The 26,000-nt window shown below is 38.3% G+C and overlaps 1 protein-coding gene across 5 annotated transcripts in view; it reads left to right on the forward strand.

Annotated features, from left to right (window-relative positions):
• Window positions 1-131: 131 nt before the first annotated feature.
• Window positions 132-26,000, forward strand: part of MCF2L2 (MCF.2 cell line derived transforming sequence-like 2) — a 213,319-nt gene continuing 187,450 nt past the window's right edge. For all 5 annotated transcript variants that reach the window (XM_033121699.1, XM_033121707.1, XM_033121716.1 and 2 more), the window contains exon 1: window positions 132-261. In XM_033121699.1, coding sequence (XP_032977590.1) covers window positions 186-261 — 76 coding nt within the window. In that variant the 5' untranslated portion in view covers window positions 132-185. The remainder of the gene's footprint in view (window positions 262-26,000) is intronic.

The following is a 26,000-nucleotide window of genomic DNA, read 5'->3' on the forward strand; positions in this document are numbered from 1 at the left end:
GGGCGTCGTCTGGCTGAGCGACCCAGGAGAGTTGGCCTTGGCTGGGAGTGACTGTCGTTTTGTGCCTGGAGAGAGCGAGGAAGAGTGTGAGGACAGAGCATCGTTTTGGAAATCATCCAGAGCAGCAGTAGAAAGAGTTTCGTGTTGCTTTGTTTTGCTTATACTGACCGGATTTTTTCGGTGAAATGCTATTTTGGTTAAAAGAAGAAATGGACCCCCAGGAGCTCACCCGGCAACTGGCCACAGTGATCACTCATGTCGGTAAATGAGGCTTATTTTCCCTTGCGTTTTATTGATGGAGGGTGGGGGTGCAGTCTGGAGCCTGGTCTCCCCATGTCCTTACTCGCAGCCCAGGGGTAGCGCCCTCCCTGCAAAGACCATGGGGCGCGTGCCTCGGCTGCTGCTTGGGGCGATCAGTAACAGGCATCCCTGGGGGCGCGGCGCTCGCGCCCCGGGGTTCTCACGTCTACAGTAACTGGCATCCCTGGGGGCCGGGCCTGGCCGTGAGGCAGGTGCCTTCACCAGCTGGTTGCCTAGTCTGTTGAGCCCTAAATCGAGAGCAACTGTACTGTTACCATCCGTTACTCGCTTCTGACCGCGGACCCGGGTGTGGGGAGTTGTGTCGTAGTTTCTATAGTAATGGGAAAGGAGAGGGAACGGGAGGGACGAAGGCCGGTGCTTTCCAGAAGAAAGTACTGCCAAACCTCTGGAGGCTTGTTCACAAGAGATCGAAGTGAAATGCATGTTATTCCCTCAGCCTTTCTCCGGACCTCCCCATATAAAGACACTTCAGGTTGAAAGCCTTTGGAGGGAGATGACTAGAATTACTGATTTTCTCTGTTGCTCACTTCACTTTGAGACCCTACCATGAACACGAATCAGTTTTCATTGATAAAGTCAGTACGTTTTTAACTCAGTGTTCCACCCATTTGTTAAAACTGCCTTCTTGGTACGTATTTTGTTAAATCTTGATTCACGTCAGTGAGCGATCATTGCTCTTTGAGCATCTAGTCCGGTGTGTTTGGAACGATAACGATGTGCGTCTTGAATGAGACACATGTGAGGATGTATTTTGTGAAGGTGATTCATCTGGCAAGGCCCAGTTTTGATGATTGCGTCTTCAAAAAATATTTCTGGTGCCAAATGTGGCCACTGAACTGGCTTTTCTGTAAGAGAAAAGGTCAGTAGAGTCCTACCAGGGGATGCTGAATGTGAAATATTGCTGAAAACAGGATGAAATAAGAAGAAAAATACCTTCTAATAAAACCGAATTTGGAGTTTGAAATATATTGAATGCTAAAATGATTGTGCTAAATACCAGCCTGTGCATGAAATTGTGGTGCAAGAGAAAGATCAGTGGACAGGGGGTTTGACCAGCCGCATTTAAATCCTTCCCTGGATAAGTCATTTCACCTCAGGCTGAAAAATGGGGATTTGAATAATTATTCCTTACCCAGCTCTTTGTAAAACGATGTGGGTAAAAACACTGTGTACTCTGTGAATGTGTTATTGGCCATCTCTCTGGGCCCTGTGTCACTAAAGATCTTGGGCAGGTCACTGGGCCTCTTTCATCTATTAAATAAGGAAGTAGACCTGGATGATTATTAAGTTCCCTCCTATTTTTCTGGATGGAGATCTTCTCAAAGATTTGGTAGGCAATATTCCTTGGCTAACACTAGGCTGCCTGTGGGGCCCAAGCTATGGTATTTTCTGCCCACCTTGTTCCCGCCCTTCTTCCAGAGTCAGCTCCACGCAGGATGTAAACATGAACTTGTGTAGTTTTTGCCCTCAAAGAACTTCTACTGACCCCTGGCATTTGTGTGCTTTGCAGCATTCTGTTTCCTGTGAAATCTGATTTGACAAACCTGTGAAATTGGTGGGACATACATTATTATCCCCATCTTACAAGCGAAGGAATTGAGATTTAGGAGGTTCATTCATCATTTAAGGTTTCAGGGGTAAGTGGTAGGCTTGGGACCAGACAGCAGCTCTTCAGAGGCTCTGTTTGGGGAATCTCACTGAGGGGGTCTCTAACCCTGCAACAGCCCCTGCCTTCATGGGGGTTGCGTTGAGTAGCCAGTGGAGCTTCTGGTAGAGTGGGTTGGCTCTGCATTTGACTGCTCTTTTCAGGAGTTTCCTTGGGGAGCAGCTTCTGAAAGGTGTGATCATGAGTTGGGGAATGGTTGAGAAGTGCTTGGAACAAGGCTTAGCTTAGAACATTCCCCTGGTCCTATCCTAGAGACTCATCTGGGTAACAACACTGCACATCCATATTCACTCTGCCATCTCTGTCCCTCAGCCAGTTCCTCCTCCAGCCTGGGTCTCTGCTCTTTCCACAGTCCCTGAAATTTGCTTTTCACAGTCCCTGAAATTTGACAGCTCAGGTCTGGGTCCTGTTGATTCAGTTTCTGAAATATCTCCTGAGTCTCCTTCCTCATGTTTATTCCCACTGCTCCCTGCCTCTGATCAGCTTCAGGACTTCTTTACCTCCTGACTAACTATTGTGCAAGACTCTTTCCTCTCCTGTGTTTGCCTCTAACGTATACCAGGAATGAAAGAACCCACTAAGAACACAGCACTTGTGTATTCTAAAACCTTCAGTGATACCCTGACATAGTCATTCTCTGTAGTCTGGAGTGCAAGCTCTTTACTATTTGGCACTCTTCTTGTCTTATCTCCCAATACTTGGTATTTCTGTACCTATCGTTAGTCAACTTGGGCCATTCAACTCTTCAGCTTTGTTCCACTATCTTGTCCAACTCTGTTCCCACCTGTAAACTTTTGCTTTCCCTCCATCTGGAATGATCCCTTAATATATTTCTTCTCACAGAAATAGTATACACCTTTCAAGCCCAATTCAGTCCATCTCTCCAGGTACTTTCTCTGATCCTACGAGTGGGGCATAATGACTCCTGTTTTTGATTTCCCAAGTAGCTCCCCTGTGTGTCCTAGCACAGGGCCTTCCTAGAAGAAGATGCAAAATAAATTGCTGAGTAAATGAATGATTTGTTGTGCCTTGGAATGGACCTTGAGTATTGAGTAATGCTGGGCAAGTTTTACACTTTTAAGGACAGCTTTGAAATATTTGTGGATATCTCTTTTGCCTCCTAAACCCCATTTTCAAGTTAACATTAAACCCTTCAAGTGTTCTCCATATGATGAGGTTCACTGGGGAGACTTCCTTCTTTGGATTTTGTTAGTTTGTTAGGAACCCTCCTAAAATATGCAGCTCACATGTGAATAGTGTCCATATGTGCTTTTACCCATGCAGGGCAAGTAGGACTATCTTCTCCCCTTTATTCTGTACTAGAGAACCACATTGTTTCAATTACAGAATTTCAGAATCAGAAAAGAGTTGTTTGATTTTCTCCACTGCATCTCTTTTAATTCTTTAATCCTCTCTGCAACTTTTGCTGTACAGCTATTTATATGCAGAGGTGCTGCCTAAGTACACATGGACTTTCTACTAATGTACCTCAGATTCCTCTAGGATTTTGATAGACAGCGCACATATGGCTCACATGGGGCTTCCAGTCAGTGGAAAACTTTAGTCATCCAGCTGGGATTACATGTCAGTAATCTCTCACGAAGGCTTCACATTTCCCCTCCAGCTCATGTCCTACCTTGTCATCTCATACCATGTTTCCCCGAAAATAAGACCTAGCCAGACAATCAGCTCTAATGCGTCTTTTGGAGCAAAAATTAATATAAGATCCAGTCTTATTTTACTATAATATATGACTGGGTCATATAATATAATATAATACTGGGTCTTATATTAATTTTTGCTCCAAAAGACGCATTAGAGCTGATTGTCTGGCTAGGTCTTATTTTCGGGGAAACACGGTATTAGAAGTAATGATTTTGATCTTACTCTATCATTGTTCTTAAATAGTTTCATATGTTTGCTTATGCCCAATTAAACTGTAAGGCAGAAGAGAATATCCTTTGAGACATTTCTTAAATAATTGGAGATTGGATTGGTGGCTGTTTTGGTGATAAAAGCTGTAGGATTTTGACTTGTAACCCCGGTCACTACTTTTAGGATGCTATCGGCATTGGTAACATGCAACCAGAAAAAAGCTAGACTGAGAAATTCAGCCATGACTTATTATTCTACAGTGTAGTAGTGGCTAAAATGCTTAGGATCCATGCCTCAGCTGTTGGTGCCAAAGGGAGGATCTAATTAGAGTAGAGTATTTGCTGCTTAGGTGGGAATGAACCCAGTGGGGACAACTAGGCAACCTAGAGTAGTGACTTCATCTACCCCCAAAGTGAATTAACTTCATCTGAGCCATTTTTCTATTAGGCTTTCTAGACGCTGTGCCTAGGGCTTATGGATTCTTCAAGGTCTGTTAAAGATGTTTGAACACTGAAAGAAATTGATTGACAACTAAATCGCAAAGTACAAATAAAATTTAAGAAATGATTAAATATCTACAAAAGCTCTCTTGCCCACAATAAAATAATATTTCATTGCATAAAATAATGGAATTAGTTGGAATTCCACTACAGATGCTCCTCGACTTATGATGGGGTTATGTCTTGATAAACCTATTGTAAGTTGAAAATATCATAAGTCAAAAATGCATTTAATACACCTAACATACTGAACACCACAGCATTGCTTACCTTAAATGCACTCAGAACACTTACATTAGCCTACAGTTGGACAATTATCTTGAGTTTCATCTCAAGAATAGTTGCCTTCTTCTTCTCTCACTAGGAGACACAGATGGAGGTTTTGTAGACATGATGGGATGTGAAAATACAAAACATGATATCCAAAAAATGCAGATTGAAAAGTATTTTTGATCTGTGGGTTGGGAATCTGTGGATGCAGAGGGCTGACTGTATGCATTGATCTCTGCCATTTTATATAAAGAACTTGAGCATCCACAGATTTTGGTATCCATGGGGTTCCCTGGGACCAAATCCCCGCAGATACTGAGGGACAACTATAGTTAAGTTTGGGGGAAGTCAAAAGTTATACATAGATTTTCAACTGTGTGTGAGGTCAGAGCTTATAACTCCCACATTGTTCAAGGGTCAACTGTTGTTGCAAGTGCCCACATTACAAAATAAGAATGAAAGATATCAAATGAGTAGCCCAACCTTTCACATTAAGATACTGGAAAAAGAAGAGCAACCTAAATCTAAAGCAGAGGAAGGGAAATAATAAAAATTAGAGGAAATTAATGGAATAGAGAATAGAAAAACAATATAGAAAATTAACATAAACAGATGTTGGTTAATTGAAAAAATTAAAATTGACAAACCTTTTGCTAGAATGAACAAAATGGAAAAAAAGGACTCACATAACTAAAATCAGGAATGAAAGGTGGGACATTACTACCAACTTACAAAAATAAAAGGATTGTAAAGGAATACTATGAAGAACTGTATGCCACAAATTAGATAATCTAGATGAAATGGACAAATTCCTAGAAATACACAAACTACCAAAGCTGACTCAGGAAGAAATAGAAAAACTGAGTAGACCTATAACGAAAGACTGAATTAGAAATTTAAAAAAACTTCCACAGAGAAAAGTTCAGCATCACATGGCTTCACTGGTGAATTCTACCAAACATTTAAAGAAGAATTAATACCAAATTTTCACAAGATCTTCCAAAAAACTAGAAAAGGAGAGAATATTCCTCAAATCATTTTATAAGGCCAGTGTTACCCTAACACCAAAACCAGACAAAGACAAGAAAAGAAAACTACAGGCCATTATCTCTTAAGCATATAGACACAAAGGGCCTCAACAAAATACTAGCACCAAATCCAGCATCATATGTAAAAGGATTATACACCATGTCAAGTGGGATTTATCCCAGTAATGCAAGGTTGGTTTAACATCTGAAAATCAATTGATGTAATACACCATAACAGTAGAATAAAGGACAGAAACCACATAGTCATCTCAGTAAAGGCAGAAAAAGCATTTGACAAAATTTCATACCTTTTTGTTATAAACAAAACAAAACAAAACACTCAACAAACTAGGAATAGAAAGGAGTTTCCTCAACTTGATAAAGGATATTTTTAAAAAACCCAGAGCTAACATCATAGTTAATACTGAATGCTTTCTCCTTAAGATTGGGAACAAGATGAGGATGTCTATCCTCACCACTTCTATTCAGCATTGTACTAGAGATTCTAGCTAGGGCAATTAGGCAAGAAAATGAAATAAAAGACCTCCAGATAGTAAAGGAAGAGGTACAACTATCTGTATTTGCAGATGACATCTTGTATGTAGAAAATCCTAAGTAATGCACTAAAAAACTATTAGAATTAATACATGAGTTCAATGTTTCAATATACAAGGCCAGTATACAAAAAAATTTCTGAACATTAGCAATGAACAATCTGAAAATGAAATTAAGAAACATTTAAATTTACAATGTCATCAGAAAGAACAAAATACTCAGGAATAATTTTAATAAAAGAGCTGCAAAACATGTACTATAAGAACTATGAATCATCGTTGAAAAAATTAAAGAAGCCCTAAGTAAGTTGAAAGGCATCTCGTGTTTGCAGATCAGAAGACTTAATTTGTTAAGATGGTAATATTCCCTGAATTATCCAACAAAGACGTCAATGTGAAAAGCATATCCTAATTTCTTAAGTGAAAATTATTTTTCCTTATTGGAAGGCTTATTTAAACTGGATTTATTCTTGGGTTGCAACATGCATAATAAGTCATGAGCTTTTGTTGTTTCTGTTGTTGGATAGTGTTTTGGTGTTTTGTTTATCTGGTGTTGCGTAATAAACTACTCCAAAATTTAGTGCATTAAGACAACCACAATTTAATAATGTCTCATGATTCCCTTAAGTGGTTGTAATCAGACAGCAACTGGGGCTGTAGTTGGGGCTGTATGATTGTCACCTTGGTGTTCCCTCGTATGGTCTCTCTCTACATGGTGGTATCTCATCTTTCAGGGCCTCTCTTTGTGGCCCTTTCTCCAGCAGAGTAGTCTGGACTTTTTATCTGGAAACTCAGGTCTCCAATAGGGATGAAGCAGAAGCTGCTAGGACTTCTTGATAATTAGGCTTGAAGTCCCATTTAGTCACTTCCTCCGAAGTCCATTAGTCAAAGCAGTTCTAGGCTCAGCCCAGATTCAAGGGGGAGGGGAGCATAAGCCCCACTTCTTAATGGGAAGATGGGCATGCCCACCCAGAGAGGGGTGGAATTGTTGGTTGCTGTATTCATTTTCTATGGCTGCTGTAACAAATACCACAAACTGAGTGGTTTAAAACAGCACAAATTCATTTTCTTACAGTTCTGTAGCTCAGACATTAACATAGGTTTCGTTGAGCTAAAATCAAGGTGTCAGCATGGTGGCATTTCTTCCCGGAGGTGCTGTGGGAAAATCCTTTTCCTTGCCTTTTCCAGCTTTTCAGAAGCGGCCTGCATTCTTGGGCTTGCATTCTGGGTACCTTTCCTCCATCTTCAAAGGCAGTGACATCTGGCCAGTTTTCCTTGTGTTGCCATCTTTATGGTTCTCTCTCTTGTTGCCCTCTTTCCCTTTTAAGGACCCTAGTGATTATATTGGGTCCTCCGTATTTTGAGATCAGCTCATTAGCAGCCCTAATTCCACCTATAACCTTAATTTCCCTGCCATGTCGCCTAACCTACAGTTTCTGGGTGCAGATATGTTGGGTGGGGGAAGGCTTTTGTCTGCCCACCACAGTTGTCACTTAGGAGACTAGGTACCTCATTGTTCCACTGAGCATTGGTGATGTATACTGTGACTTATGCCTTTGAACTGTTCATATTTGGATTGTGAAGGAGGAGGAGGAATAGAATCTCAGTTTAGTGATAACCTGAGTCAGGCATTGGATTTACTCGGATATAATGTGGTGTTGTATTTATGACGGGAAATGTCAGCTTTTGGTGAAGGGTACCAAGGAAATATTAACCAAAATGTTGTCGTGATGATAACAACTATCCATGTTATAGAGAGTGGTCATTTATTAAATCAGGATTCCTTAGACTCAGTCTAAATAATATTTATTCTAGAGGTGGTCATTTTCTCTGCTGTGGAGAATATCAATGACAAGTCCTGCCTTTCCAGACATGAAATAAGGCTGCACCCAGGCTTTGCCAGCAAACAGCTATGTAGCCTTTAGCATATCACTTTGTCTCTGAGTTCTCACTGTTCCCTCATCTGTAAAATAAGGATAATAATACCCACTCCACCGGATTGATGGAAGATGAATATCTAAATTATGCCTTGTGAGTGCTTAGTACCTGTTGGAGGGGAGAAACACACCTGATATGACCAGAAACGCCTAAGTTTCCTTCAAGCGAGTCCAATCAGATTCTCCAGAAAGAGAATTTGTACAGAGAAACCTTGAGACTGAGAGTCAGTTAGTGATTGTCTCTGGCGCTTGAAGGGGACAGAGGCTGGGAGCGGCCGTCTAGGGCCCAAACCCACTGATAAATGAATAGAGAGCTGGTCTGCAGAGACAAGCAGAAGAATGGTACAGACACCAGAGGTGTCCTATCAGCTGTGGGTTCAGAAACTGGCTTGGTCTAGGGATTGGGGAAAAGTCTTCAGAGAAGAGGGCTTTAGGCTGTGTAGTCACCTCAAAACAATGTAATGACTTGGAAAACGCTGATTTGATGCTTTCGATCTTTAAATCAGTAGGAGTATGAAATACTTGGGCAGTGTTAAGGGCTGACTCCGGGCAAAATAGAAACCTTGCCCTATGTTCAGTGTGCTTCTCCTTTCTTTGGCGTACACTCCAAGGTCCACTGCTCTTACGTGGCTACCTAGTACTCAGGTATCTCAAGATACCAGTTGGTCACTGAACAGATTTTTAGAGTGCCCACTATGAGCAAGGCATTGTGCCAGGCCTATAGCCCACGAGTGTTGTAGAGAGATTGTAAGACGGGAACGGCCTTGAGGTCTAACACCAGCTGAGTAACCAACCAGCACCGCTGCAACAGCTAACGAAGACTGAGGGGTTTGGGGAGGGGGCCTGTGACCCACTGGACTGCAGGAGAGTCCGAGGCCCAATCTGATAGTTATATCTGGAGACAGGGCGGACAAGTCACAAGTTAGTTGCCAGTCCAGACTGTACTATAAGCATTTGGAGACTGAAGTGGTTTTGAGCTCCAGTGATTCCAGAAATCTTCATGCTAGTAGATGTGTGACTTGAACTGAACCTCGAGGGAAGGAGACGATTTAGGAAGGTGGAGAGGGGAAAGCTTTCTCACTGGGGTGGGTGGAATAAGGGTAATGGCTGCTTAGTAACTGTGTTAGTTTTCCTGTACTGGTTGTTCCATCTATTCCATTCTTTGCTCAGACTTCCCTGGTCAGGGAACTTCGCCTGGACAGTTGAGAAGCTTTGAGCTTTGCCTTGAAGGAAAAAATGACCTCAAGCTGAAAGGCAGATCTATGGTGTCTCACTTTTCCATGTTCATATAGATCCTTTTCTGGGGGGAAAGAGGTTGGAGAGGTTAGAGGTTATAGGAATAATATAAAAAATGATGTGATTATAGCTACTATTTATTTCCTGCCTATTTAGTGTCACATATTGTGCTTTATAGATATTGTGATTTAATTAAATTTATTCTGAGGTACAGTCCATTTTTATGGAGGAGAAATTTGAGGCTGAAACAGGTTAGGAAGTTTGCCAGTGTCATGCCAGAATTAAAAGTCAGGTATGGCTGGCCTTAAGGCCTATAGTCATACTTGGTTTAATTTCCCATTACAGAATGGAATATAAACCAGTAAATAATAGATGCTTTATTAGTGAATTAAAAAAATCTTTTGAGGGGCAGTCGGATGGCTCAGTTGGTTAGAGCACGAGCTCTCAACAACAAGGTTGCCGGTTCAATTCCCACATGGGATGGTGGGCTGCGCCCCCTGCAACTAAGATTGAAAATGGCAACTAGACTTGGAGTTGAGCTGTGCCCTCCACAACTAGATTGAAGGACAACGACTCGGAGCCAATGGGCCCTGGAGAAACACACTGTTCCCCAATACTCCCCAATAAAATTTAAAAAAAGTAAAAAACAAAAAATATTTTGAAAACACTAAAAGAAGTGAAAAGCATTAGTCCCCTGAGTGTAAGTATTTTACAAGCCATTTGAAATGTTCACTTATTGTCACTTTCTTCCAAAGGAAAACTATCATTTAAAACTCGAGAATTTGCCTTATAATCTTTAAACATGCAGCGATAATAAACATGTAACACTTAGCTAGGAATAAGACTTCATTAAGGAAGAAATTTTTAGGAATACTGACAGCTGTACTTCCTGTGCTAAGCACCGGAGTATTAGGGGGAAAAAAGTGTAATAAAGTTTTAATGCCCAGTTATAACAGCAAAGTAACAGCACCAGCATGCACTTTTATTTAGTATAGAAGAGTCTCTGTATTTAGAGAACTTTACCATGAGGGAGATTCAAGTACAAGATATACATCGGTGGATACACTACATGTGCCCAAAATGTTTTAGTATGCTGGTCTTGTCCAGCTTAGAAGACTTACTTCTGGATTTCTTTGTCCAGTTATCTGATTTTGTCCAGTTATCTGACCCCAGATCTTGTCCAGCCCAGATTTTAGTTTGTGTGTCTGTTTTTTAATTTTTTTTTTTTTTACCCATCATCAAATCAGTTTAAATTCATTTTAACTCTTCTTTCTTTCTGTGCCTAAGGAAGCTATAATTAATTCAATTACTGAGGGGAAAGAGGTTCTTCTGCCTGCTTCTCCTTATTTATATCCCCAATTTAAGACTAACCACATTGCTGAGGGCCTTCTGGTCTGGACCTGGTCAGGTGCTGGGGAGGGAGCGGCCTCACATGGCGCCTGCCCCTGTGAGGGTCAGAGTCAGGCGGCCTCCCCCACAACTGCAGCCCTTGAGCTCTGTGCTGTTCCTGTGTGTACTGGGAGCATGGAGGAATAAATGAGTGTCCTCCTAGAGCTTACAGTACTGTGGGGGAGGTTGATATTAAGCAAAAATAAGAAAATTTTAGGCAGAGTCAGTCATTAGCTCATCAGTCCCCAGTTCCTCCTCCATTTCATTGGGCCTCTCTGCTTCTCTGGCTTCTGCGTGTGCTGCCTCGATTAGTACTGGGGTGATTCAGTTGTGAAATTCAACTGTTTCCCCAGTATCTTACTCAGAACTCATGTATACAGAAGATTGGGTGCTGGGGTGCAGTGGAATTTTCTGAAGATGTGAGAGCGGATACTTATGGGCTAGCAATACAGACCCTTTGGAATGGAGCTGAAGGCATCACTGTTTTTAAAATGTCCTCGACCACGCCAGCTCCTCGGGGTTTCACAGGCCCTTCCCTTCACCATTTCACTGGCTCCTTCGCTCCCCTGTGGCTCCCTTCTCTTTCTTCCCTTTCCTCTTCTTTTCTCCCTGATGGGTGAGAAAGATCTGGTGCAGGACCTACACTAGAAAGATGGGCCTCCTGAACTCTCCCACCCACATCCCTCTACTTTTCATTTCATTTGGTTTCTATTGCAGTATTTATCCCTCTGGCAACCAAAAGAAGCTTTGCTTACAAAGGTGGAAAAATCTCTCAGGCTGTGAAGTGGGATTTTAGCCCTTGACATATGGTGCAGAGACAGGAAGGAAAATTCCACTACTCAAATCTGATTTGCCCTTCAGAGGTGGCGTGAGCATTTTCTCCCTCAGTCCCTTGGGTAAACTAACCCAGATTTAAAGAGAATGATTATGTTCATCATTTTCTATGGCTTTGTGGTACAATATGAAAAAGACAGAGAAGAAATGAGAGCGGAATGAGCATTATGTGGTTTTTCATAAGGGCTTTAAAAACTCTCCTTGTAAAAATAATACATGGTCTGCGTTTGAGGTTTGGAAGAATCGATATTAAAATGTCAATTCTCCCCAAATTGGTCTATAAATTAAACACAACTCCAGTCAAAAGTCTTATCAAGTTTTTTTTTTGTAGGAATCAACCAGCTGATTTTAAGATTTTTTTTAAAAAGATTTTTATTAAAAATATAGCTAACATATAATATTATACTAGTTTCAGGCATACACCATAGTCATTCAACATTTATAGACCTAAAGAAGTGATCACCATGATAAGTCCAACAACCATCTGACACTGTACCACGCTATCACAATATTATTGACTGTATTCCCTGTGCTGTACATTACATCTCATGACTTATTTGTTTTATACCTGGAAATCTGAGCCTCTTATTCCCTTTCCCCTTTAAAATTTTTTTCAATTACAGTTGATTTAAGATTTAGAATTAGCTAAAAGCTACTATAATAGGCAAAAAGAACTATAACAACCAATTTTTTTTTGAAAAAGAACAAAATTGGAGGGCTCACACTACCTAATTTCAAGACTTATTGTAAAGCAAAATAATCAAGACAGTGTGGTATTGGCAAAAGGATGTAGATCAGTGGAACAGAATAAAGAATCCAGACATAGTCCCACAAGATATGGTTAATTGTTTTTGACAAAGGTGTGAAGGCAATTCAATGGAAAAAAATGTAAAGGCAATTTCAACAAAAGATTCTTGAAAAATTAGAAATCCATGTACAAAAAAATGGTCTTTCACTTATGTCTCACCCCATATACAAAAATTAACTAAAAGTGGATCATGGACCTAAATGCAAAACTGAATTAGAACTCTTTTAGAAAACATAGGAAAATATCTTTGCGACTTTGGTTGGACAAAGAGTTCTTAGACAGACACCAAAAGTATGATTCCTGAAAGAATAATTTGATAAATTGGACTTCATCAAAATTAAAAATTTTTGCCCACATAAGACACTGTTAAGACAATGAAAAGACAACCCACCAACTGGGGAAAAAAATTGGCAATCACTTATCTGACAAAGGACTTATATCCAGAATTAATAAAGAGCTCTTAACAATAAATAAAAACAACCCAATTTTACAATGGGCAAAATATTGACTGGATACTTTACCAGTGAAGATATACAGACGTAAAATAAGCACATGAAAATATGCTCATATCAGCAGTGATTTGAGTTACTCAGTACTCAGCTTCAACAACCATCAACACTTTGCCATAGTGGTCAATAACATTTGTAAAGGACAGGCAATATTCTCAAAATATTAGTGAGGATGCAGCATATTGGAGCCAGTAACCCAAATAAAATAATTTTCAAAACTCTTTATTAGTACATTTTTAGTTTCTAATGAAAGTAATCCATGATGTTTATATAAATTGCAAATAGTACAGAAGGGCCCTATGCCCCATGGACTCCAGACCTACTCCCCATATCTATTTAACACGCTTCTTCTAGGGGTTCCTCGGCGTGTATGTAATTGGATGTGGCAAACCCCTCCTACCTGACCCAAAGCGAGGGAAGCGTCCCTTGCCCCCCTGTAGAGGGGGAAGATCAGGAGATGAGTGGGTCTGTAGTCCTTGCAGCCCAGTAGTCAACTGGTGGGAATGTCCTCTCAGCCCCACTGCCAAGAGAGTCCTGTTACTCCCTTCACCCCCAGCTCAACTCCGAGGGAAATTCAGTCCAGCATCCCCAGAAAATACATCTGGCCATTCCAATGTTTATATTTCTCCAAAGAAAACAAAGTCCAGACTATATAAGAAAAAACTATTCCTCCCTCTAATATGACTTTGATCCTACTTCTGGTAAAATTATAATCCTGAGATTCTTGTGTTATGGATAATTCCAGTCTTTTTTGAGATTACAGATTAGTTCTTATTCTCCATTTTGACCTGATAGGTAGTGGCAGGTGAATGGCTTTAGTTCATTCTGCTACACAGATACAAACACACACAACTTTTTAAAAAATAGGGGCAAATTTAGAAGTGCTAAACTTTCTTTTATACCTATAACAATAGTTTCTTGGGTTGGGGGTCGGGGGGAAGGGGAGGAAACATTCACCTCCCGTTGCCATTACTACTGAAACAAGCAGCTCATTTCTAAGGAGAGTTACCTAGTACCTACTTTATTTCAGAATCCATTGTTAAACATAAAGAAAATGTGGTCCTTTAGTGGATATCTGATCTTAGTCAAATGATGAAGGTCGATGCATGGAATATAGGGTTTATAAGAGTTGTACAGTTTGTGCATATAATAGAGAGATCCAAATGTAATTCAGTTTCCAAGATTTTACAATCTGCCTCCTGTAAACGGCAAAAACATAAAATTATGTTGTCTCTGGATGTGTGTAGTTGCACACACACACCATTGTGGGTTTATGTGGTCAGCAAAGTTAGCTCTTATGTTCAGAGGGGCTGTGATGCCAGCCAAGCATTCATGGCTCTTCACATTTGAGCGGAAGGGTAAAGAAGTCAACGTTTAATAAAAAACAAACAAACAAAAAGCCTCCATGTGGGGAATCAGGCACTTTCTATGTTGCTGGTGGAAATGCCAACTGGTGGGGAATTGGGGAGCGAAATTTGGCAATACCTAACCAACTGTTGTTTGAAAACTGCTCTATTTGCCTCCCTGTATTAGAAGATTTTCAGACTTTGCATTTAGTCAGAGTTAGCATATTCACAATATTTAATGGTAGAGAAAAAAATGAGCTTTCATAAGTTTTAGAGTCTCAAATTATATTGAATTTCTTTGTCTTAATTTAGATATTTTCTTAAAGTACTTCCCATGCAGTTAACACCAACAAAGAACTGGCTCTGAGGATTACTAGACAAAGCAGCCTGTAATCGTAAGAGGCCTTCTGGTGTAACCAATTTGGGTAAAGGTTTGGTAGTTTCTTACAAGTTAAACATACACCTCTCCTTTGACTCAGCAATACCACTCTTAGTTATTTATCCAAGAGAAATGCAAACATAGACCTTTACATGAATGTTCACAACAACTGTATTCATAATAGCCCAAACTGGGAAAAACAAAACAAAAACCCCTGAACGTCTATGAACTGGAGAATGGACAAATTGTGGCCATCCATATGATGGCTACAACTCAGCAAATAAAAATGAGTGAACTACTGATAAACACAACATGGATGAATCTCAAAAGCAGTATCCTGAGAGATAGAAGCTAGACACAAAAGAAAACATACTGTAAGATTACATTATATGAAGTCTTTCGAGTAGGCAAAACTAGTCTCTTGGGGAAAAAAATCACAACAGTGGTCAGTCGCTTGGGGACTAGGAGCTAGGGTGGCCTGGGAAGGGCCATGTGAAGGTACTCTCCATAGATGGAAATGTCCTGTATCTTGAAAGGGGCGAAGGTTACATGGATGTATCCATTTGTCAAAATTCATTAAAATAAATTTCACTTCAGATTTGAGTATTTCAGCATGTGTAAAGTTTACCCTGTCCCTAAAATTTTCTTTTTTAATACAAAAGGTCTTCTGGTTTTTCTTTGGCCAATTTCAAGCCGTACTCTGAAATTTTAGCTTGAATCATACAAATAAAAATTAGAAGTTTGTATACAAACTTAACAGATATTACTTACCAGATATTTCACATTGTACTCTTTCTTTAAATCTTGGAACACAACCTTAATAATAAGCAAAAACATGAAGCGTATAGAACCAAAATAAAAGGCATTATGAAAATTTGACCTCTCTGAGTATACCACACAATTCTGAAAGGTGAACTCATTTTTCCCCGAGAGGTAGTAAGTGGAATCTTAGATCAAAGAACTTCCTTCTTTACAGTTATGATGTTATACTTGCATGTGATCTTTAGAAGTAGATGCTACATCCCATTTTAGGATTTGAATTTACCATTGCTGTGCCAAACCATATTGCACAGATAGTGCAATGTATCTATGTTGCCTAGATAGCAACTTCTATTGGCTGCATTGTTAATTCTTTGGATTGTATTCCTTGGCAGTCTGGAGAGGTTGGAAGAGAAGGAGGGGAGAATTGTGGCCTGGAATAAATTTTATTCAGAGCATCCTATAAAAGATTTATCCCTGTCTATTTTATTTTAAATATCCAATGGCCTGATATACTTGTATGTCTCATGGTGTGATTCCTCTAAAAAAAGAAAACAAAAATCATTCTGATTCTCATGAACTCTAGAATTTCCCTCTCTAGCTCCATCGACATCCTCATCTCCCAGATTTCCTTTTATTTCCAAATGAGAAAATCTGGTAATCTGTTGGGCCTGTAATCCTGTGAGCAGCTCTCAGCAACGAAATGACCTTGAGTAAACAGAGAGATTAGCTAGGAGAAAGAATTAAATACATCTCTGTGAGTGCCGTGCTCAGAGAGGAATAGAGGGCGAGTGATGCTGGCACTGTCTCCTGGAATCCAATGGCCTCCTGGTGTAATAAGTGTGGGCAGCGAGACCCCAGATACTTACCTTACACCTCGGTGCGGATAACAGAGGCAGAGATGAGGGCTTACCATCATTTCCTAGGAAGTTGCATCAGGCTAGAATATATGGCAAAAAAAGGTACTGTGAGAGCAATGATGCCTTTCTTTTACGTATGTTTTGTTATTCATCCTCCTTCTCAGTGGAATAATGGTTTAACTAACAAATTTTACATTAAAAAATTTTACTTTGCAACGCTAACTCAAGGTTGCTAAGGAGTTTAAAAAGGACTTTAAAAAAACATTAATCAGTTATTAACTATATTGTAGATGGTCATTTATTTAAAAATTCATAATAAAAAGAGATGATCAAATATTCTGAAAAAATCAGGCTGTAAGATAGAATGTATAATATAAGTATGAATCCATTTTAAAAGCATGTATGTCTATGTATACATCTATACGTACTGACTTTTATATGCCAATGAGATAACTATTTGACTTGGGATGAAGGAATGATAAGGAGTTTTACTTATTTTCTGTTGTATTTTTATTTTTAAAAAGCAACTAACATATATTGCTTTTGCAAAATTAAAATGAGAATCCAGATTGTGAAATTCACGTACCCAAGAAAAATGTTAAGTCTGAAGAGAAATGTTAAATCTGAAAGGGTAAGGCTTCATGTTAGACAACTGAGCTGATAACAGACTGGTGGTTTAAGAATAGAAAAAAGAAAAACACTTCCCTTCAGTGGGCTGAGTGAGAAGGAACAGGGATATCTTAAGTCTGTCTTACATGTATTTGGAAGCCAATGCTCTAGGAACTAAAGCAACTACTTGTTTCTAAAACTACTTCTTTTATGGATGGGCTTATTAATATAGTCCCACATTTTTAATTTATTTTTTTGCCTTGAAAATGTTTATAATACATTTATTCCCCTTGGATCACAGGCTAGGAAAGGTGATTAAAGCAAATGTCTTTCTTTGTCTGTCTCATTGCTCTTTATTTATACTTGGAACCTATTTTTCAAGAGAGGAGAATTATTAACTAGAGAAATGTGCTTTTCAAATAAACTCATCTTTGTTGCAATATACTTTCTGGTTGAGACATGATTCATGCTTATACTGTATTCTATACCATTTACAGTATATAATATATACACACTATTCTCAAAGGCAAGGACTACTATGTATTTGCTACCTAAGAAAGAACGACTTGATAATCAGATTTTGCTTTTCATACTTAAAACATAAGTGCTCACCTGTGCATGCACGTAAAGCCTTACAGGGCTTGAATTCAGTTGTAAATTATTGCCCTAATTTTCCTAAAGCTAAATCATAAGAGCCTTACAGTTTTGTTAATAGTGAAGAGAGGAAGTAATTTGAAAGAAGAATATGAAGAATCTCTGAATCCTAAACTGACAGCATAATATACAGTATTGTTGTTCCCCCCCCACTATCAAAGGTTATGAAAGGTTCACCTACCTGCTTTAGCTGTCAATAATTTTATTCTATCTGTGACTCGAGACAACAATGAATGTTTTATGAATGTCTAAATGGCCTTTCTGATATTACTGCAATCTTTGATTTATGGGATGCTGTCAGTAGACTTCTTGGCATAATATTAACTTATTGGGATTAGAGGAATGAAACTCAGGAGATGACATTCTGATTGAAATATGTGTTAACCAAGACCCATATTTTATTTCATTGTTGAGGGTCAGGAATTGTCATCAGTTGAAGATTTGTTTTTCCACTGACTATCCCCCCTTTTTTTTCTTTTTAAAAAACAAAACCAACAAACAAACTCATAGACGCAGACAATAATATGAAGGTTACCAGAGGGGGAGCGGGGTGAGGGGAGGATGAAGAGGGTAAAGGGGATCAAATATATGGTGATGGAGGGAGACTAGACTATGAGTAGGTGAGCACACAGTGCAATATACAGATGACGTATTATGGAATCGTACACTCAAAACTTATATAATCTTATTAATCAATGTCAGCCCAGTAAATGTAATTTAAAAATAAATAAAATTTAAAAAGAACAAAATGTATTTAAAATATTATAAAATGAATGCATGCCTGTAAGTTAGGGTAACCCCAACTGCTGCAACAAATTTCATTGGATTAATACACTCCCAAATTTCATTGGATTAATACACTCCGATACTCTGTCCCCGGTCAAAGGACCATTTTCCTCAGTGTTTTGGGGACCCTGCCTGCTTCTGTCTTTTAAGTCTGCCATCTACTGGCCTCAGAGTTGTTATCTTGCATCCTGCAGGAGGGCAAAAAGACAGTCGTGAAAGTACCCCTATTTCTTACATACCCCAGCTCAGAAGTAACACATTTTTGCTCATCTCCCATTGGCATTCACTAGTCACGTGGCCATAACTGTTGATGGGGGTGGGGTGACTGGGAGATTGAGTCCCTGATCAAGGAGTCACCTTGCAGTCATAATGCTACTGTATTGAAGAGGAACTGTGAATGGTTGGCAGCTAGCCCTCTATGCCTCAATTGTTCACTGCAAAAACATTCAAATAATGTAAGGTCCTCTATATGTACATATTAAATTTCACATAAGTCATAACATGCTTTTTTATATCTTGCTTCCATTTTTAAAAATAAAACAAAATATTTTGAACTTCCTTTCCTGTTAGTACATATTAGATCTATCTGATTATATTTGATGGCTTCATAGTGTTCCATTGTATGGCTGTATCACAATTTATTTAACTAATGCCCATTAATGGACACTTGCACTAGAAGAACAATACTGTAATAAGTTTCTTAGTACCACTTGTCTTGCACTTGCGTTAATATTCCCTTAAGTTAAATTCCTAATGTGACATTTCTTGGCTAAAGATGATATATTTAACATTTTGACAGATATTTCTAAATTAATCAAATTGATCAACTTTTAAAAAAAGTACTTATTTATACTTTTACTTATAGAGAATCTGCCTGTACTCTTGCCCACTCTGTGTTATTTATCTTTAAAATAATTGCCAATCCATCAGGCAGAAAAGATCTCATTCTATTTTAATTTACATTTATTTGTGAGGTTCAACATATATACATATATGTTATTGACTGTATTTCTTCTGTGAATTGTCTGTTCTTAGCCTGTGTCTATTGTATGAGTTTCCTAGGGCTGCTGTCAGAAATGACCACAAACTTAATGGCTTTAAACAACAGAAATTTATTTTCTCACAGTTCCAGAGGCCAGAAGTTCAGAATCAAGGTGCTCCCCTTTACAGGTTCTAGGGGAGATTCAGTTTCTTGTCTCTTCCAGCCTCTGGAGGCTACAGGCATTTCTTTGTCGATGGCTGCATCATTCTAGTCTGTCTCCATCTTCACTTTCTCTCTCTCTCTCTCTCTCTCTCTCTCTCTCTCTCTCTCTCTCTCTCTCTCTCTCTCTCTCTTTCATAAAAGAATACTGCGATTGCATTTAGGGCCCATGAGGATAATTCAGCATAGGCTCTTCTTTTCAAGATGCTTAACTTAATCACATCTGTTAAGACCCTATTTCCAAATAAGGTAATGTTCACATGTTCACAGCTATTGGGATTAGGACATGGCCATATCTTCTTTATTGGGGGGCGTGGGGGTGTGTGTAGGGGAAGCACCATTCAGCCCACTATACTGATTTCTTATTAATTTGTAAAGGCTGTTTACCTTCTAGGAAAATAAACCTTTTATCAACCATATGTGCCGTAAATTTTCCAGTTGTCTTTTGAGTTTGTTCAAGCGTGTTTGCCCTGCCAAAGTAGTTTTTAAATTAGTTAACTTTATCAGTCTTTACTTATTGGGATTTCTATCATACTTTGAAAGACTGTTCCAATTATAGTATTATAAAAATTGTTCTCCCATATTTTCTTCTAGCACTTTTGTGTTTTCATTATTTAATCTCACTGGAGTTTATTTCAATGCAAGAGGTGAAATATGGACACAACTTAAACATTTTAAAAATAATAAAATACCCTTACATAGCACCTACCATATACCAGGAATTTTAAGTTCTCTAGCTCTATCACTCAGTTCTTATAACAACCATACCACGTGGATATATCGTAATTTCCCCCATTTTCAGATCAGGAAATTAAGGCACAGGGGGATTAAGCAGTTTGCTTGAGGGTACTCTGCTGTAAGTGGCAGAGCCAGGATTTGAACGCAGGCATTGTAGCACCAGAGGTCATGCTCTTAATCACTACACTTGCTGTCCTGTTATGACCAGCAGATTAACCCAACACTGTTTCTTGAGTAATCTCCCCCTGGCCCCATTTGAAACGCCACTTTTATCATGTACTACATCTGAATTTATATTTTGGTCTAATTCTAATCTCAGTTATTCTCCTGAGTCCTTTCAAACTCATAACAAGTTCTATCACACTTACTCTGTAGTGAAAGAGAAAGAGGTAATGTGACATCAGTGGGGACTTTATGAGCAGAATTTCAAAGCAAATCACCAATACATGGCAATAGCTTGGGTGTTTGAGAAAAATCTGTCGCAGTCTCCTTGGGATCATGGCTGAAAGGCCTGAATGATAAATTTAATTGGCTTCTATTTGAATCGAATCTATTATATTCAAACTGCTTCCATATGTTATTTTAAGTTAATTAAATTAGCTAATGTACGTAAAGCATATAGCACAGCACCCAGTATGTAGTAAGTGCTTAATAAATGGTAGTGTTAATCCTCAGAACAACCCTCTAAAGAGATATTATTATTATCTATTCCCATTTCATAGAGGAGGAACCTGAAGATGGAGGGGCTGCTTGGTGGCAGAGTTGGGAATGCAAGTCCAGTTCTTTTCATTCTGCTTCCATGGTATCTGGGTGAATTAATTGAGAGAGGAAGGAAGGAATGTTTGGCCACAGCCTCCAGAGCTTTTACTTAAACAAAAATAAAATCATTTTTCTATTGTATTGCTCAAATGTCTAACATCCTAGCATTTTGATTCCTTTGTGTCAAGATTTTTTTTTTCTCTAAGGAGCTTTAGAAAGAAATGAAAGTACAGAAACTCTTGGAAGAAGGCCACATTCAATGATCATGACTCATATCGTCTTCTCACCTCCTTGTGTTATACCATAATTATTGTCGTGCCCAAGACACTGCTTCCAACTGAGAGACTTGACTGAATCCAGGGCTGGGAGTGAGCTAAGAATGGGACAGCATAGGCATTAAGGGGCCCACACTGAGTAGTGGGGTAGGGCGGGAAGTGTGCTGGAAGGAGAGGTGAGCAGGAGCTCAAGCCAGGGGTGGCTTGTTTCCCAGCGTGCTGACTCCAAAAACAGCACAGAAGAAGATGTTAGGCCAAAAGTTATACCATGCAGGCCTCAGTTTCAAGAATACTTTGAATACACATAGATGATTATTTTTATAGAGTAAGAGAAGCAGACTAGTGGACAACCCAAATAAACCCTTTTTCTTTTCCTGAGTTCCCCTTTCATAAGCAACAGGAAAGGACCAAGAATAGTCTAAGACCTTGGAATCAGTGTGTGCTTGCTTCTCTGTTGCATCAGCAACTGTCAGGAGTGCTTGTTAGAAATGCCCTACCCCAAGTCTACAGAATCAGAAGCTACATTTAAAACCCAGGTGATTTAAATATCCATTATAACTTGAGCACAGCTCTGGGGGAGTGTTGATTAAAAGGCTTGTGGGGGGGGGCACTTTGAAATCTAGTGCTAAAACTTGAGAGCATAACAGAAAGGAGGGATTAAGTATTTTCAGAGATTTTCTTAATTTCCTCCAGGGCCTTGATTGCTTTTTATTCAGAATACCCCAGGCGGCAGAGCTGGTTTCATCTTTCCTGGAGTTCTGAAGTGCTACAGGAGAACTTCATCTCCAGCTTTGTTGCTAAGGAAACTCTTTCCTTACAAACTTCCACCTCTGCAGGGCTTATCTCACACAAGGGTACAATGGGAAATGTCAGCAGAAATTAAGAAGCTTAAAAAAAATGTATCTGTAATGGAAAAAAAAAAATGAGAAAGGGATTGGATAAGTATTCAAAAACAGGAATGTATATGCCTAGTAATATTTTATCAGTTCTGAAAGCAATTTTAAGGAGGCATTTGCAGAGCCCAGGGCAAGAGTACAAATGGAGGCTGACATGCCACGGTTAAATAAAACATGTTCTATCTTCTTACCTTGACAGACATACGCTCATAAGAACAAAATTAAAATATGTGAAGCTGTGGTTTTTATATGACTAAAAATCAGAAAATAGCAAAGATGACTAAATTGAATTATTGCTTGTGTCTGAGTGCTGTGTTGATTAGCTAGTGAAATTTGGATGAGTAATAAACATATCCATTATATACAAATCATTAATTAATCCATAAAATATTTTTTCTTGCCTTCGTCTCAGCAAAAGCACTACTGTGTTTCCCTGAAAATAAGACCTAGCCAGACAATCAGCTCTAATGTGTCTTTTGGAGCAAAAATTAATATAAGACCTGGTCTTATTTTACTATAATATAAGACCAGGTCTTTAATATAATATAATATAATATAATATAATATAATATAATATAATATAATATAATATAATATAATATAATATAATGCAATACAATACCAGGTCTTATTTTACTATAATATAAGACCAGGTATAATATAATATAACATAATATAATAATAATATAATATAAGACCTGGTCTTATTTTACTATAAGACCAGGTCTTATATAACATAACATAATATAATATAATAATACCCAGTCTTATTTTACTATAATATAATATAAATTACTATACAATATAATATAAATTACAATTACAATATAATATAAATTACAATTACTATAAAATATATTAATTTTTGCTCCAAAAGACGCATTAGAATTGATTGTCCAGCTAGGTCTTAGTTTTGGAGAAACACGGTACATTGTTATAATTGAGATTTTCCATAATTTGAGCTCTGTTGAGAGCAATGATCTGAAGTAAATGTGATCTGAGTAAAATGTAATTGTATTTAAGGAGTTCAAAATTTGAATGTTTGCTTAATGAATTGGAAGGATAAAAGTAAGAACGTTGATGCTTGGTAGTACTGGACATGATATTTCATTATATAAGAATCTACAGTATTCATGTCATGTGAGAGGAAGGATTCGCCAAGTTCATTAATTTGTCTTTTCTCTTACCTAAGCAATTCCGCTGCTCAAATCCTCCCAACACTCAGAAGCAATGTCTGTCCCTGATGTCAGCAGTGGCACAGCCCATAATCCGTCGTAGCATTTGGATGTCGTCACCTTTTTTTTTGAGGATCTAGACCAAGAGATGTGGAGAAGTACTTCCCTGGGGTCCCAGTGGGGTTAAGAGAGTAGATATTTAGAGCTGTGGCACCCGGACAGCACTGAGGTCTGGATCATGAGTGACAGAGGCACCCACGTGGTGTTTAACTCAGATATTTATCGGAGGGGGGTTGTGATATGTGGAGCTCTCGAAAATGTGGGGCCCAGGGGTCACAAGAAAACTGTCTGGGAAAATGGAAATGTTCCATATCTTGATCTGTTTGATGGTTAAATCAGTGTATATATTTGTCAAAATTCATCGAACTGTACACTTAAGATTTGTGCATTGTACTGCATGTAAATTATACTTCAATAAAGCCCTGTTAGCATAAAAAAATAAAGGCTACCAGAGCATACCTTTGTATGTAAATTAAAGGGGGGTAACTACAGTATGATGTCATCACTCTAGCACAACTCTTTCATGTGTTCTTTTTTCATATTCCTGCCTGCATGTGCACAAACACACCACATATATGCTTTTGTTTTTTTAAAACCTGGCTGCAATCCCACCATACATGCAATTTTTATGTCCTTGATAGTCTATCTTAAATCTTTCTCTGTGGACATAGTCTTAATAATTATACAGATGGTCCTTGACTAATGATCGTTTGACTTAATTAGTTAGTTTTTGACTTTAAGATAGTCATTTTGTGAAGCTAACATTACCCTAATACCAAAACCAGATAAAGACATTACAGAAAGAGAAAATGACTGGTCAATATGCTGGATGAACATAGATGCAAAACTTATCAACAAAATATTAGCAAACTGAATTCAACAATATATTAAAAGGATTGATTATACACCATGTCCAAGGGGGATTCATCAAAGGATAGGATGGTCCAACATCCATAATCCATCAGTGCACTACATCACATTAACAAAATAAAGGATTAAAGCCATATAATCATCTTAATAGATGCAGAAAAAGCACTTGACAAAATTCAATATCCTTTTATGATAAAAACTCTCAACAAAGTGAATATAGAAGAAACATATCTCAACATAATAAAGGCCATAAATGACAAACTCACAGCTAATATCCTACTCAGTGGTGAAAAGCTGAAAGCCTTTCCTCTAAGATAAAGAACAAGACAAGCATGCCCACTATCACCACTGCAATTCAACATAGTACTGGAAGTCCTAACCACAGAAATCAGACAAGATAAAGAAATAGAAGGCATCCCGATTGGAAAGGAAGAAGTTAAACTCTGATTATTTGCAGATTACATGATGCTATATGGAGAAAACCCTGAAGACGCCACAAAAAACTATTAGAACTAATAAATGACTTCAGTAGTGTTGCAGGATACAGAATCAATAAACAGAAATCTGTTGCATTTCTATACACCAGAAATGCAAGATCAGAAGAAATCAAAATAACAATCACATTTACAATGCATCATAAAGTATAAAATACCTAGAAATAAATTTAACCGAAGACACAAAAGACCTGTACTACGAAAACTGTAAGATACTGAAGAAAGAAATTGAATAAGATACAAATAAATGGAAAGATATACCTTGCTCATGGATTGGAAGGATTAATGTTGTTAAAATGTCCTTAATACCTAAAGTAATATGCAGATTTAATGCAATCCCTATTAAAATACCAATGGCACTCTTGTCAGAATTAGAGCAACTAATCCTAAAATTTATATGGAAGCACAAAACACCCCCAATAGCCAAATAAATCTTGAGAAAGAACAAAGTGGGAGGTAGCACGCTCCCAGGTTTCAAACCCTACGACAAACCTACAATAAGCAGAACAGTATGATACTGGTATAAAAACAGCTATATAGATCAATGGAATAGAACAAAGAGCCTAGAAACAAATGATCTTTATATGGTCACTTAATGTATGACAAAGTAGACAAAGATATACAGTGGGGTAAAGACAGTCTCTTCAATAAGTGGTGTTAGCAAAACTTGACGGATACATGCAAAAAAATGAAATTGGACTACTTTGAGATACAAAATATTTGTATCTCAATTGGACTACAATTGAGATACAAAAATAAACTCAAAACAAAGACTTAAATATTAGATCTGAAACCATAAAACTCCTAGAAGAAAACATAGGGAGTAAAACCTTTGACATTGCTCTTAGCAATATCTTTTTTGATATATCTCCTCGAGCAGGGGAAACAAATAAAATAAACAAATGGGGCTACATCAAACTACAAAGCTTTTGCACAGCAAATGAAGACATCAACAAAACAAAAAGACAACCTACTGAATGGGAGAAGATATTTGCAAATGATATATCCAATAAGGGGTTAATATCCAAAATATGTAAAGAACTTACATAATTTAACACACAAAAAAAATCCAATTAAAAAATAGGCAGGAGACCTGAATAGATATTTCTTTCGAGAGGACATACAGATGGCCAACAGACATATAAAAAGATGCTCAATGTCACTAATATCAGGGAAATGCAAATCACAACCACAGTGAGAAAATCACAACCA

Source organism: Rhinolophus ferrumequinum, chromosome 2 (assembly GCF_004115265.2).
Source record: "Rhinolophus ferrumequinum isolate MPI-CBG mRhiFer1 chromosome 2, mRhiFer1_v1.p, whole genome shotgun sequence".
Lineage (NCBI taxonomy): Eukaryota > Metazoa > Chordata > Mammalia > Chiroptera > Rhinolophidae > Rhinolophus > Rhinolophus ferrumequinum.